At 39.3% G+C, this 15682-nt stretch overlaps 1 protein-coding gene across 4 annotated transcripts in view; it reads right to left on the bottom strand.

Annotated features, from left to right (window-relative positions):
- KCNT2 (potassium sodium-activated channel subfamily T member 2) overlaps positions 1–15682 on the bottom strand; it is a 134223-nt gene that overhangs the window by 36332 nt on the left and 82209 nt on the right. For all 4 annotated transcript variants that reach the window (XM_054712970.1, XM_008158613.3, XM_008158614.3 and 1 more), the window contains exons 11-14: positions 14042–14178; positions 12622–12685; positions 11484–11592; positions 3799–3907 (exon numbers count right to left, since the gene is read on the bottom strand). In XM_054712970.1, the coding sequence (XP_054568945.1) occupies positions 3799–3907; positions 11484–11592; positions 12622–12685; positions 14042–14178 (419 nt within the window). The remainder of the gene's footprint in view (positions 1–3798; positions 3908–11483; positions 11593–12621; positions 12686–14041; positions 14179–15682) is intronic.

The following is a 15682-nucleotide window of genomic DNA, read 5'->3' as shown; positions in this document are numbered from 1 at the left end:
TCTAGCTCTGAAGCAGGAATTCCATTATTCCTCTGGCCTGGGACGGGTGTATCTCTAAAAGATCTGAGCCTTTGCTCTCCATCTCCTCATTGCTTTATCCATCTCAGTTGTCTCAGAACTCACACTTACGATTTTCTTGAAATACCTAAAATCTGCATAGCACTTTATTTAAAAAATATATTTTTAATTACACCATTTTAGGTTTTGTATTATATTTATTTCTATGCGTGTTGGATCCTAAAATCTTAGCTTCTTTTTTTTTTTCACATTGTATCAACTACTAGAGTACACAATTGCTTGTGACTCTCAACTATTTTTACTCAGTCACCATTTATTAGAGGATAAAGTTTTAATAGTATTATTATCTCTCCTTTTTAATGGACAAGTTTGAATATTGTTGTAAGCTTTGTTTTCAATTAAAGGTTTGATAATCCTTGCATAAAGCATTTCGTAGTGTTGTCAACATTTCCCCCCCCCCCATTGAACTATTTAATTCAGCTTGCCAGTTCTCTTATTATTAAGTCAACCTTGGAGCTTTCTAATTTCCACTGAAGCTCAAGGGCAAAATTTCAAACATATTCTCTTAATAAATAAATCTCAACTATATCTTCAATTGAAGCAAAATACAGAAGACTTGACATAAATTACTTTAGTCAAACAATATTCTTAATAAATACATTAAACATGTTGAATTAAGTGCTTTTCTGTTGGGTTGACTATTTCTATTCAACTGATGGTATATATCTGATAAGGTACTTGTATTTAAAATATATAAAAAGCAGATTAACACTATTACACTCAATAATTAAAGACAAATAACCCAATTAAAAAAATGACCAAAGGACCTGAATAGGTTTTTCTACAAACGAGACATACAGATGGCCAAGAAGCACATGAAAAGATGCTCAGTGTTATTAGCCATCAGTGAAACGCAAATCAGAAGCACAGGGGCACACTACATTTCATCCACTGGGATGGTTACGATACAAAAGTTGGATAATAACAAGTGTTCCTGAGGGTGTGAAGAGCTTGAACCCTTTATACACTGCTGGTGAGGATACATAATGTTACAGTCTCTTCGGGGAAAATTCTGGCAGTTCCTAAAAAAGACTAAACAGAGTTACCACATGTCCCATCAATTCCACTCCTAAGATAGACCCAAAAGAAATGAAAGCATATGTCCACATAAAAATTTTCACATGAATGTTAAGAGCAGCCTTATTTACAATGCTAGAAACAACCCAAATATCCATCCTCTGATGGATAAAAAAATAAAAGGTGACCTATTCTTATAATGGAATATTATCCTATCTAATAAAGAGGGGATATGCTAATGAACCGTCACACCCTCACAAAGATGGCGGTGCCCACCGCCAATAAGGAGGGAATATGCTAATTGACTGCCACGCCCTCAAAGATGGGGGTTCCCACAGCCACACGATGGCGGTGCCCAGTCCCCTCGGCCCCGCTGGGGCAGCAGGTGGGCCCACCCTGCGCGCCTGCCTCTGGAATCCCGCAGTCCCCTCAGCCCCCCAGCCACCCAGGGCCGGCCCAAGGTACAGGTAACAAGGACCAGCCAAGGTTTGCGCTGCCTGCAGTGGCAGCAGCAGAGGTGTGTGGGGCGTCGCCTTCCCCTGATTGCCAGGTTACCTCCCACCCCTGAGGGCTCCCAGACTGTGAGAGGGGGCAGGCCGGGCTGAGGGATTCCCCCCTCCAGTGCATGAATTTTCATGCACTGGACCTCTAGTTTAGTCATAAAAAGGAATAATTAGTACAATATTACAATATTAACATACCTTGAAAACATTATGCCAAGTGAAAGAAGCTGGACAAAACACACACACACACACACACACACACACACACATATTATATTATTCCATCTATATGCAATATGCAGTGTCTAAAATAGGAAAATCTACAGAGACAGAGTAAATTAGTAAGAGTTGGGAGAAAATGTAGAGGCTGCTAAAACGTAGAGGGCTTCTTTATGGGGTGATGAAATTATTCAAGAGTTAGACAGTGGTGATGGCTGCACAGTTCTATGACTACTAAAAAAAACAAAACAAAAAACAACACTAGATTGTAGACCTAAAATGGGTGAATTGTAGAATGTGTGAAGTCTATCTCAATAAAACTTCTATAAAGAAAGTTATTCTGGTCAACTATAGCATTTCTGTGACACTTAGTTGTGAAATAAGTGTTTTTTTTTTAAATTATTGGTGTATTTTAAGATTTTGCAGGTCAATCTTAATCATGGGAAATCCTTAGTTATGTGATAATAATGTCTTCAATATTATTTTAATAAGGCAAAATTCATTAGGGTATAATGGGAAGTCCTATTTTAAGGGTTACTGGGATTATTTTTTAACTTAGTGTCAGGTGCAATTTGTTTACCAGACAATATTGTGTGACAATAAATATTTACGGGTAAGACAAGGTAGTTTAGCCAGTCTCAGAATAATAATGTGTGTTAGCATCAATGGCTCTCATTTTATTGTTTTCAAAACAGGGAAGCTGGTCTAGATATTTGCTTGGAAGTCCTATGATTCTGTGACAAAGATGGTATGGCAAAACAATGAATCCATGTGATGAGTTCCAGGAATATTCACTTAATTGGTGTTGTACTTTCCAGTATCTTATTTTATTTCTTAACCCTGCTGAGTACTTTCATCAACAAAAAAACCAATTTCATTCATGACCCTGTTCCATCCTTTCCATCAATAGATGAAAGGTTTGTAAATGTACAGGAGAAAAATATTTCCATTTCCAAACTCTAATAAAATTGTTTCTGGGAAACTCCTATTGTCTCCATAGAGCAGATACCTGATACAAGAAAAGAATAAAACTTGCTTAAGAATACCGCCAGGGCATTTACTATTTTTCACTTAATTCATACCATCTAGTGTTATATCCCAAGAAAGAAATTTTCCTTTTCCTTGGTTTGTTTTAATGGGCACTTCACTTAAATATCTATCCATTAACTTCATTTCAATCATCATAACCGCAAGAGACCACAGTGAGATTGACTTAGAAAATCAAATTTTGGTCTAAAATCCCAAATAAAGACTATGAAACGGTATGAAATGCAGTGGGACACTTGTCTCCTTAAGTCAGAGTGGTGGCTGTATTCCCCGAGTACATATTTCTTGATCACCCAAGTCAAAAGCAGTCTCTGTGTTTTACGAAACTCTCTCCAAGTAAATGAGAACAGCGCGTTCCAACACAACATCTTCCCATCTGCCTGGAAATGCATATAAAAAGTGGTTTCTTTTATACCGTGTTAGCTCATCTTCTCTACTACTTTGTCATCATTCTATTCTAATTGAATATTTTTATTTAGAGGTCAATTTTGTAAAGATAGCTTCAAGACTAAAAACTTACTTCACATAGAAAAAAATGGCTTTAAGATTTTATACTAGTGATTGTCATCATCTTGTTCTTGAATGTTTTATTTGTTAAGTATTCATCTGGAAATTAGAAACCATGCCCTAATCCTAGGGGTAACAAATGATGTAGACCACTTAGGATTTAGGATGAAACAGATTATCTCAAGATTCGTTAGAAGAGACAGCCAGTCACTGTCGATTTCCTGTATGTCTTGGACCCCTTAACGGGTCTATATTTGTCTGTCTGTCTATCCATCTGTCTCTCCATCAGACGAAGATAACACACAAATACAATATAGGTACATATCTAGCTGTATACCTTGGCTTGCTATATTTCTAAATCACATAACTGCACTTATTTTTTAAATATAATTTAAAATGCATTATCTTAAAGAAAAAATATACTTACTGCCCTCTAGAGGTATGAACCAGTAGTGTGATAAGTGTAGATGTTGCTGGGCATATACAGTTTAAAGCTAACATGGCGTATTTAAACTCTTCTTCACAAACAACATGATCTGTTTGAAATAAAATAGGTAAATTAGAATAATTTACCTTGGGGTGGTAATATTTTAAAATAATATGAAAAATAAGACAATGAATTAAATTACTAAAGTTTCCATAAAAAAACACACACGTTTTCGAGATTTTTTTTTTTTTTACCTGTGTAATTTTATTCCCAGGAAAAAAATGTTTCTTAAGAGAAAGTACTACAGCATAGGGAACAGAGTCAATAATATTGTGATAACTGTGTGTGGTTCTAGGTGGGTACTGGAAATATCAGGGGGCCCACTTTGTAAAGTATATGATTGTCTAACTACTGTGCTGTATTACCTTGAAACTAATCTATATATATAAAAGACTAAGTGACCAAATGACTGGTCGACTGGTTGCTATGATGCGCACTGACCACTAGGGGGCAGACGCTCAATGCAGGAGCTGCCTGCTGGTGGTCAGTGGGCTCTCACAGCCAACCTCCCATGGCTGGCCAACCTCCCACCAGCCAGGCTGAGGGACCCCACCCATGCACGAATTTGTGCACCAGGCCTCTACTACAAAATAATGTTGAATGTAAACCATAAGTGAAAAATAAAATTTTTTAAAAAGAGAGTACTAGACTATGAGTTAGTGATTGAGAGGGAAGGGGAGGTGTCTAACCCCAGTTCTGTCTTTAAAGAAATAATTGTTGTTAAAGCCTTCGGCAAAGTATTTCGTTTTCCTCTGCCTCATCTGTACGATGGGTGAGAGGCAGGTAGGTTAGAGGGTTAGCCTGGACAATAAACCAGAGACTGTTCAAAGTCTCCTTTAGTTCTGACAACTCAACTGTATGAAATAAAATAGTACTGACTGAAAACAGTATCGATTGAGCCAAGTCACAGTCACACAGCATCAAGACTGGGAAAGTAATTATTCAAAGAGGTGTTGGCTCAGTGGATAGAGTGTCGGCCCGCAGACTGAAGAGTCTCAGGTTCCATTCCAGTCAAGGGCACGAACCCCAGTTGGAGGCAGTCAATCAATGGGTCTCTCTCACATCGATGTTTCTCTCTCTGTCTTTCCCCCCTCCCTTCCACTCTCTCTAAAAATCAATGGAGAAACATCCTCAGGTGAGGATTAAAAAGAAAAAATTAAGAGGTGTTGGCAATATTTGCTTAACATATAAGGAATAGATTTTGTGCCAAACAACTAAAATACCAATCAGTAACAATGAATGCTGAAACACATTGAATTTTGCGTTGTACTTTGACCGCAAGACCTAAAGTCATAAACTCAAAAGACGCCAGGGTCCAAGTGGCTATCGAAATTCAACGATAAAAAACATAGGAAGGGCTAGACTTGGGGGCACTTGGAGGGTGAGGCCACCTTGAGGGGGTGATCCTGCTCAGCCCACGTCTATATTGTCACGCAGGAACGAGAGAGAGGGCTTTTAAAACAGTAGGATTGCGTGAGATCCTTGGTTTCTTTTTTATTGTCGTTTTTATTATTTTTCATTTCACAGCTTTTAAGATAAGCAATTATAATTAAGGATGCACGCTTATAGGGAGATATGAGTAACGTCTTTTCCAAGTCCCTCCAGCTTTATGGAAAATAAAATTGTTAATTACATTCGAGAAAGTCAGATTTTATTTTATTTTTTAAGTCGGCCTCCCAGCGTTTTCTGAGCTCCTGGGTGATTGAAAGCACTGGAAGCTTCTACCATGCAGTTGCTAGGTAACAGCCCTCGGAAGGCAGCGAACAGCAGTGGAAGGTGCACTAAACCAACCCTGTCCTGGGTGTTGATTTACAGAAAAATCAAAAGATCTTTAAACAGCAGTGCAGAGCAGGGCCAGTGTTTAAAATGGATTGTTTCTGTTTTTATTTCATGGGGGAAAGTTCGGTTATAGAGACCGACTGAACAATTGGTGTTATAAAACCTCTCAGATAGTGTTGGCTGACTAGACTCTGTTTATAAGCCTGAGTGGGCTGCTGTCTACCAAAATTGCTTCTTTATCTTAGAGGAAAATAGATCATCTCTAACAGTCGAGTTCCGGTGCAATCCTGTTGCTCCCATCAGTAAAACGCCCAAAGGGTGAACGTGTTGTGTTTGCATCAGAGACGTTGGCCTGTTCTCAGGTTGTGAGCTTTGCATCCGCTAACTGGCTGAGAACAGACGTAAGAAAGCCTTGATAAATCATTTAGTCTCACAAGATCTAACTGGAGGAATGCTTATTAAACACATAGAATGCAACCCAGTCAGAGGCGGGCCACATGCCCCAAACAGATGTATGTCAGCTCAATAACACTGAGGATACGAAGCAATTTTCTGTGTTTCAGATCACTCGAGTCCTTATACTGTTTGAATGCTGTAATGTTTTTCAATGTGTCAAACTAATTAAATGCTCCAAAGGGGTTGTTTTTTTTTTTTCCTGAATTCTAGAGCAACAGTTTTAATATCATTAATCTCCTTTTATACATCTCAGAAAAACAGCAGTCTTAATCTTTTATGAAAAATAATTTTCCTCAGAAGTCTATTGTTATTAGGTTCTAACCTAAAGTGTTCTTTCCTTAGTAGTTCCTGATAGGTATTAATATTCTGAGAGTTAATGATGTAGTTATTGAATCATCTTAATAGTAACATCATCATAATACCAAGCAATATTTTTCCTTTTATGTTAAATGATGCATATATATGTGTATGTATATTTATATGTATATGTATATATAAATATTCTTAAACTTCACTATATATATTTACATATATTTATGGCTATATGTATGTGTGTGTGTATATATATATATCTGTATAATTTATATATATATATATCTGTGTATATATATGTGTGTGTGTGTATATATGTGTGTGTGTGTGTTTGTATATATATATAAATATATATGTAAAATTTACCTTTATATATATATGTAAAATTTACCTCAATGACATATATCTTGTTAAACAACTTTCAGATAAGAAATCAGATGTTCAGAAATAACTACCCAAAATCCATTATTAATTTAGGTTCTAACTGCCTACAAAGAACTCTACAAAATGCCAAAGCTGGTGAACCAAGCGCATTAAAATACGTGATGTTCTACAGGGTTTCCCCGCCGGAAGCCTCTTTCAGGGTTACCCCTTGCTACCAGTCGGACACACAGTCCAGTCACGAAATGGAACTGATGACCGGAAATACACAACGCCCCTGTTCCCCAAACACCCATCCCTTAATGAGGGAGTCTGGGAGGAAGGCAGCCACGCTTGACCTTGAAATCAATTTTGTTATTTGTCCATCACACACGAAAAACACGTAGCTGCACGAAAATGATTTGAGTCCCTGACTCGGCGGGGGCTTTGAAAGGTGGGGAGCAGGCTTAGGGGGAGCGAACGTGCTGCAATGGACGTTCTCAGGGAATAGTGCAGACCCTGCAGACGCAGGTGCCTTTCCGGCCTGCGGGCATCAAGAAAGCCTCCCCAGGGGGGTGATGCTTCAACACAGATTGTAAGAATAATTCAGAATGTGTTCGTTGAAAGGTGAAGAAAGCGTACAAGTATTTAAAAAAATAAAATCAGAGAGGTAGGAGAATCTTGGCATTTTTATGGACGTAAGTGGACAGGGCCCTCCCACTTCTTAAACTGCCTTGAATTCATTCCTTATTGGAAGCTGATGAGCTGACATTCTCAAGAGGAAGAAAGGAGGTAGCTAGTGCTGAGTCTTCCATTTCAGTCCCTAAGATTTATTATAAGAATAGCTTGATGATTTATTAATTATTTTTTTTTAATATATTTTATTGATTTCAGAGAGGAAGGGAGAGGGAGAGAGAGATAGAAACATCAATGATGAGAGAGACTCATGGATCGGCCGCCTCTTGCACGCCCCACACTGGGGATGGAGCCCACAACCCGGGCATGTGCCCTGACCGGGAATCGAACCATGACCTCCTGGTTCATAGGTCGACACTCAACCACTGACCCATGCTGGCCGGGCAACAGAATAGCTTGGTGACTTAAATATGAACTTGGCACCAGTGGCTCTTCTTGTTATATTAACATGTTAAGTGAGAATTAATTGTGAGGATGGAGTTTGAAATGTCTATGTGGGTGTTGTATGGGAAATGAAGAAATCATTCAGCAGGAAAAACTCACACCTCACCATCTGGTGAAAGGCAAGCCTTGCACACACATATGTTATTTAGAAACAGCTAAGATCACTTCCAATATTTATATCACTTGGAAATATTTCTCCACTCTCTTTCTTGGGCAGGAAAAAGTGAGGCATTAGAATGTGCGGTGTTAAGAGTACAAAGTAGACGGTGGCTAAACTGAGGCAAGATCTTCATTTTTCAGCAACCATTTCTCCAGGATATGTGTGTGTGTGTGTGTGCACACCTGTGTGTATATGTATGTGGGTTTTAGACAATACTGTTCTTATAATGGTAATGATGACTACTCACTATCAGAAAAATCTTTATACACTATTGCAGTGATTAATGTTAAAAAGTATTTACTTCTGCCTCTCCTTTTTACTTTATTGCAACTGATTTTTTTTTTTTTAATTTCCCAAACTAACTCCTACTATTCTACAATAATGATTCATTCTTCCGGGCATGTTTTAGTCAAGAAATCGGAAATATCACATTCAGTCAACACTCTACTATTCTCCCCTTCATTCATGAACTATAATTCACATCCTGTTGCCTATGAAATACTAGAATCAAAGCATGGGAAATAAAATCCGTGAAAAAAATGTACACTCCTTTGCAACTTGTTTTTTTTTTTTTACATTCTTTCCTCCTGCTTGTAGGGGCACATGGACCAATTTGATTTTAACATCTGCGTACATCTGTTCAAATGAAACGGGAGCTTTTCAGAGGACACAGTTGTGGAAAGAAAATTTGTTGATAAAAAGATAATTGAATACTCACAGATGACACACTTTACTTGGGGAGGGGGTGGTGAGAAGAGACTGCTAACCTAAATTTAGCAATTAATTTACTCACAACATATAGATTCATCTATCACTGATTTTGGGGGTAATTTTATCCAAGTAGGAGGCAGAGAGCGAACTTCTTTCAGACTCAGCTGGCTAACTGGAGAGCACAGTTTCTTTTGCTAAGTTCACTCCAAGCTTTTCATTAAAGAGTCTCACACATCACCCTAATCTGCTCTTGTGGCATTTTAAGGAAACCAGCACGCTTTCCTCTTCTCATAATAGAAAAAGAGCCCCTCTGAGATCATCTCATCTCAGCCACAAAAGAATACAGCTGAGAAGAAATTCCAGCCGATGCCGTAAGCAAGGAACGCTGAGATACACTATTGGGGATAGAATTTTTAAATATTCCAGTCGTTTCAATGAGTTTGTCAAAATAACGGCTAAAGGAGAATGTGCAAGAGAAGCAATGCACACGATCTCTGTCATTTCCTGTTGGCAGGCGTGAACGATTTCAGTGATTTTGACCTCGCTGTTGTGAGCAGGTAGATCAACGGGTTGCAAAGAAAGGAGGGGAAACTCAAGTCTGTTCTGATTTTTAGTTATAACATTTTAAAAATCGCAATGAATTTAATATCCACCTAGTAAACACCTAGCATGTGTCAGATATTATTTGTTTCATCCTTACTGCTAATCCCAACCAATGAAATAGAGGCATCATATATATTATGGCCATTTAGCAGGAGGGGGAAAGGGTCTCAGAATACTGACTTTTTTGCCCAGCTAAATCTTAAGTGGTGGCGCTCAGAATAAAATCTTTATTTTTAGTGCTACCTCATTACTGCCTTCCTGAAAATCTTCTCATAGCAAGTCATCTTCAGCATGATGAAAAATTTGCAAAAATATTCCCTTAGCCAAATAATAATAATGACACGGCAGCTTAGTTGCCAAGGTGTTTCGGATAAAACATTGGCGTTCTCCTGAATGCTAATTGCATGTGTAACGGGAAATAGATGGATTACTTTAATCTTACAAAATCTTCTACAAAGGAGATGCTATTATTTCTTTAATTTGCAATTTAGGAAACAGGCTTAAAGAAACCCTGGCACCAACTCTAACCATTTAAATCAAGAGTCTCCTGAATTAGTACTTAAAAAAAAAAAATCTTCCAAAGAGACTAAAATGCAGCCAAAGCCGAGAGCCATTGGTTGAAGTTGCATGCTGTACATTTTTAGAAAAAAAAAAAGTCATTTGTCACAAAGCTCAAAGATAAAAGACAGAGCAAATCCGATAGCAATAATTTCATGGCTTTCTTGTGAGCGTTTAAAAGTGTTTATAATTTTTCATTGAAATAGTATATGTGGTAAGCATTGTAAGATATGTGAGCAGCTGAAGGAAATGCATTTTGCTCCCACCGTCAACATGATTTACATTTTAATGGCTTTGAGGCTTTAGACTATCCAGGTGGAATCCTTTATATAATAAAAGGCTAATATGCAAATTGTCCCCTAAGGCGTTCGATCACTTGCTATGACGTGCACTGGCCACCAGGGGGCAACACGGGAGACCAGCGGCAGCGGTGGGGCGCTGAGGGAGCAAGGGAAGGAGGAGGTGGGGAACCTGACCAGCCCTGATCGCCGGCCAGGCCTAGGGACCCTAGCCATGCATGAATTTTGTGCACTGGGCCTCTAGTATACTATAAAACCAACAAGTTATACAGATTCATGGATACAGAGAACAGACTGATGGCTGTCAGAGGTTAGGGGCTTGGAGGGCAGGGGGAAAAGGTGAAGGGATTAAGCAAAAACAAACAAACGAACCTCATAGACAGACAACTGACTGGTGATTACCAAAAGGAAGAGGGGGTGGGGGAGGGAGGAGAGGGTAAAGGGGAGATAAAGGGTGATGGAAGGAGACTTGACCTTGGGTGGAGAACACACAGTATACAGATGATGTGTTATAGAACTGTACCCCTGAAACCTATATGATTTTTGCTAACCAGTGTCACCCCGATAAGTTCAGTAAATTTTAAAAAAGGAAATAACAAAATAATTAATAAATAATAACATAAGAATGAAGAAGAAAAAAAATGTATATTATTGCCTTGATCAAAATTAGTTCCTAAAGAAGCATCGAAGACAAAGGTAAAATACCATTTTCCTATTTAGGTTATAACAAAATATAATCGCATGAGAATAATTATTGTAAAAACAGTGACTCCATAAAAAACCTCACGTCTAAAAAACTCATGTGTCTCTCTCTCTAGAACTGTTGGCGAAATCTACCCCCAAATTAAGTGGTAAATGTATGTGCGTATTAAGTAACCCATAGTCAGGCACTGTCTATCTCGGTGTAAATGTAAGTATCAACGAACAGATATAACATGTGGATCCTGTGTCTGTATGCAGCACAAACGATCCCTGCTCATCTGTTCAGGCATAACAAGTATCCAGAAACCTCAGCTGCCAAAAATCACCAAGCTACATAACAAAGGAAAGCCTCGCCCCGACACATGATCTTGGCACCGTTTAAGGTGAACACATTATCTCGTGAAGCAGATGCTGACAAAGGGAAACCCTCCGGTCCTGCAGAGACACGAATATCCCAGGGCGTCGCTCCCTCCACGGGCATCCCCGTCCCTATCACCGCGGGAGCCTGCGGACACGCACAGGGTCTCCTTGGAGACTCAACTTACCGGCGAATTTGATGTGGAATTTATTCTCGGGCTTCAGTATCTGCACGTACAAAGGGCAGTTGGGAGCAAAGTCTTTGACAGCCCACGCTCTCAAGATCGTCTGGTGGTCCTGGAAAGATCAAAACCGCAAGGGCGTGAAATACGTCGGGGAACGTATAAGACAGTCACGTGCCAATGATGGCCCACATATACAGTGGTGGTCCCATCAGGTTGTAACGGAGCTGAAAAGTCCTGTCGTCTAGTGACATCGTAGCCTTCATAACCTTGTAGGCAAAGGGTGCAAAAGTCAGCCAGGCTGTGGTTGAGATGGCAAAGGACTTTAATCTGGGGGTGAATGGGGCCACTGGGGAGCTGTCTAGCGGAGAGTTGCTGAATGCTCAGGTCTAAGAAAGATAACAAAGAATTATATCAGCCCTAGAAGGTTTGGCTCAGTGGATAGAGCGTTGGCATGTGGAGTGAAGGGTCCCAGGTTCGATTCTGGTCAAGGGCACATGCCCAACTTGTGGGCTCAATCCCCAGTGGGGAGGCGTGCAGGAGGCAGCCAATTGATGATTCTCTCTCAACATTGATGTTTCTATCTCTCTCTCCCTTCTTCTCTGACATCAATAAAAAAATATTTTAAAAAAGAATTATATCAATGAACCTCATGTATATTTGAAGTTAAATGAATTAAGATGTGTAAACTTCATCTGAATATGTTAATAAATAGATCAACATAGGATAGAATAGTTAGTGCAATTAGCAAATGTCCAATAACTAGTTATCAAAAAGATGTCATGAATGGTAACAGATACCTGTAATATCCAGCTGACTTTGAAAGTTTGGGGGGGTTGGGGTGGGAAGCAGCATAAAAGATTGATCACTGGGAATAGGTAATGCAAAAATGGTCTAGTTCGAGAATATATGATGCATTTCAGTCTGATCAACAGAAAACCCAAGTATTAGTACAAACAAAATCAAAAACACTTTTGTTGACACTGGTAATGATCCAACTAAACTTACATTCGAGTAAAGATAGCTTTGAGGTATTGGCTTTTTTTTAGGGAAATTGTGATGTCACTAGGATTTAAAATAATCAGATTTTTAAAAAATCTAAGGTGAAAAGAAAGAATGACTGGCAGGGATTTTAGAAACTTACAGAGGACGTCCTGTCCACCTCACAGCGGCTGCTCAGAATGAAGCAGGCCTCCGCATCGTCCATCCTAGAAGCAGACAGAAAAGCGAAATGACCACACACCGAAATAGCCACTTACGTATCGTCTGAAAAGTAGAATGTCGATGTTTTCGCCAATGCACACAAACTAAATGAGAAAACTCTGAGCATCCCTCAGTGAAACCTCTGGGTTTCAAGATCATGACCGTATTTGACGGTGAATAAAGTAACTGTGGAATTGGCTCTGTAACTCAACAGTTTATAATGAGAGACGTAAGAGGAAAAGTCACATTTTATTCTCTGCAATCCTATCCTATATATTAAAAAGCTAATATGCTAATTAGACTGGATGGTGGAACGACCTTCCGGAATGATCTTCTGGAATGACTAGTGGGCAGGGTGGGGAGGGACGGGGCCGCGGGGCGCGAGGTAGCCAGGGCCACGAAGGCCTACTCTTGCACGAATTTCATGCATCGGGCCTCTAGTAATTATGTATTTTTTCATATACAGCATGTCCTTGAATAACCTGGTTTCGTTCCATGTCCTTTTGCTATCACGTTGATAAGATGTTGTAGGAACCTAACTCTTGTCCACGTGAATTCACCTCTGGTAAAAACTGGTTTTGATAAACACATCCTTACAATTCCGGGGTAAGTAGGAGGATGTATTTAAAACTTGAAAAGCAACAGAAAACACCAAACAGAGCCACCTCTGCTAGGACTCTCCTCTGCTTTCTTCACGGTCGTCCTCTGCCCAGTGCATAATACAAACTCGTTCAAAGTTAAACGCTGACTCGAACTGTCGTGTCACATAATATTCAGCCTAAGATTTTTCCTCACAGAATAAACACCTTGTTAGGGATTTGGAGATTAGTCTAAGGGTGAGTCTGGACACCAGCCCATCCCTGACACCTGAGATAATCAACCACCCACACTCATTGTGCTGTGTGAACAGTCTGCTGACCATCTTTGCCCCGAGAAACAGGAGCAAACACATTAATCTTGTATTTTTTTAGCTTTGCGTTTGGCCAGCGGCGGGACTAAGGCAAAACTCTGTCTTCAAAAATATTCAAACTTGTCCACCGGTTTGGCTCAGTGGATAGAGCGTCGGCCTGCGGACTGAAAGGTCCCAGGTTCGATTCCGGTCAAGGGCATGTACCTAGGTTGTGGGCACATCCCCAGTAGGGGTTGTGCAAGAGGCAGCTGATCGATGTTTCTCTCGCATCGATGTTTCTAACTCTCTATCCCTCTCTCTTCCTCTCTGTAAAAAATCAATAAAATATATATTTTTTAAAAAATACTCAAACTTGTCTTGCAACACTGAACATGGCTACAAACTGGAGGAGAGAAATCTGAAGCCCCGCAGGTGGGAAATGATGGGGAGGGAGGGAGGGAGGGCTACCTACTTCGCTCTCAGCAGATCCTGGTCTTTCAGGGCGGAGCCTTGAAGGTAGATGACTCTCTGCGACCACATGGGGATCTGCAGCACCCTCCGGACCTGCACGTCCATTTCCGTGGGGCATAGAATCACCACGTAATAATCCTGTTCAGAACGACGAGGGGGGCGATGGGGTAGAAGCAAAAATGCCCTTGGTCATACAGCACAGGCACACCAAATGTCTAAGAGCACCCCCAAAAATGACCAACTAGGAATGAGTGCTAGCTCATCCATGAAAGCTTGCATCTTAACACCGGGGCATGTGCCACATCACACAGGACTGAAATCAAAGAGCTCAGGTGTATAAGTCTCCTAAATCCACGCATTCATCCTGATCTTTTTCAATCTTACTAGTAACCAGGAAGAGAAGATGCTTATACTCAGCACACATTTCCGGCCTCTTAAGTGTTCCGGTTTAGGCTGATTCTAAAACAATACAAAGCATGGCAGGCCAAAGTGCGTACGTGTCCATTCAGACTTCAAATATTTACTTTTAGGATAAAAACTGTGATGGGGATTTCTATCGTTTGGCACTGTTGTGAACGGATAATATTGAAAATTTTCTGATAGTTGAATGGATAAGGATTTGTAAAAATATTGAAAATACTGACAAAGTAATTAACGAGTTTGAGATCAAAATATTTCAAAATAGTAGTCCTTTGAAGAAAATATAAAGGTACTATTCATGATGAAATGCTTTAAAACAACTGATTTGTAGGGATTACAATTCTCTGGGAAACTCATCATTTTATCACTCTAAAATTTACCTAGTAAAATTTTTTAGAGTGTTAAGAATTCTCCATATTGATATTAGGATAATACCAATAAATTACCAGGGATCAGAATTTCCCCCCAAATAGATTTTCTTTATAGGTTATAATGAGCAAACCTGAAATTATTTAATATGAAAATAAAAAACCCCAACAAATAGAGAGTTTCTCCAAAAAACTCAAATTAATTTATATAAAACCAAAAGAATTTATTGTATAAATTAGCTATCACCAATAAATAAGACTTTTATATATAAGAATTGTATTTCAAAAGTACAATTATTCATGAAAAAAATCTTTATTTCAGGGAGAGGTCATTAGATCTACTCAGTACTGTTTGGATCTCAGAACGGTCCAACCTTTTGACACAAATTTATTGAAGGGAAACAAGACATTCAGGCAGTTCTTTGCTGTTTAGATGGAACTAAATCTTTAAGCAGCAAAGATTACTGAACTTGACATTGGCCCAGGACTGTGCCAAGTAGAAGTGAACATCAGAGTGCTTTATCTGCATAGACAAATGAAGAGGTTTTTCTGATTTCACGTTCTTAGTTCAACGAGTTATTGTCTGATTTTTGGTCACTTATGGCTCCTATGAATAGGACCTAGTTACGCTCCAGGAAACAAAAGAAAAAATCAGAACTTCCCGTTTTCCATGTTTCCATCAGCGACACTTGATAACACTGACAGGTTCAAGTGAGCAGATGGCATTGAAATGATTTGTTCATTGTTTTTATTATACTTTGTGTTCCGTTTCACTGTTCCATAAAAATATCACTTCTGCATTATCCAGGGAAGAAAAATATCAATCACGCTAGTTCAAAGAAAACCTTGCCTTG

Source organism: Eptesicus fuscus, chromosome 24 (genome assembly GCF_027574615.1).
Source record: "Eptesicus fuscus isolate TK198812 chromosome 24, DD_ASM_mEF_20220401, whole genome shotgun sequence".
Lineage (NCBI taxonomy): Eukaryota > Metazoa > Chordata > Mammalia > Chiroptera > Vespertilionidae > Eptesicus > Eptesicus fuscus.
The sequence above is the reverse complement of the archived record's forward strand: the minus strand, read 5'-3'. Positions and strand labels throughout refer to the sequence as shown.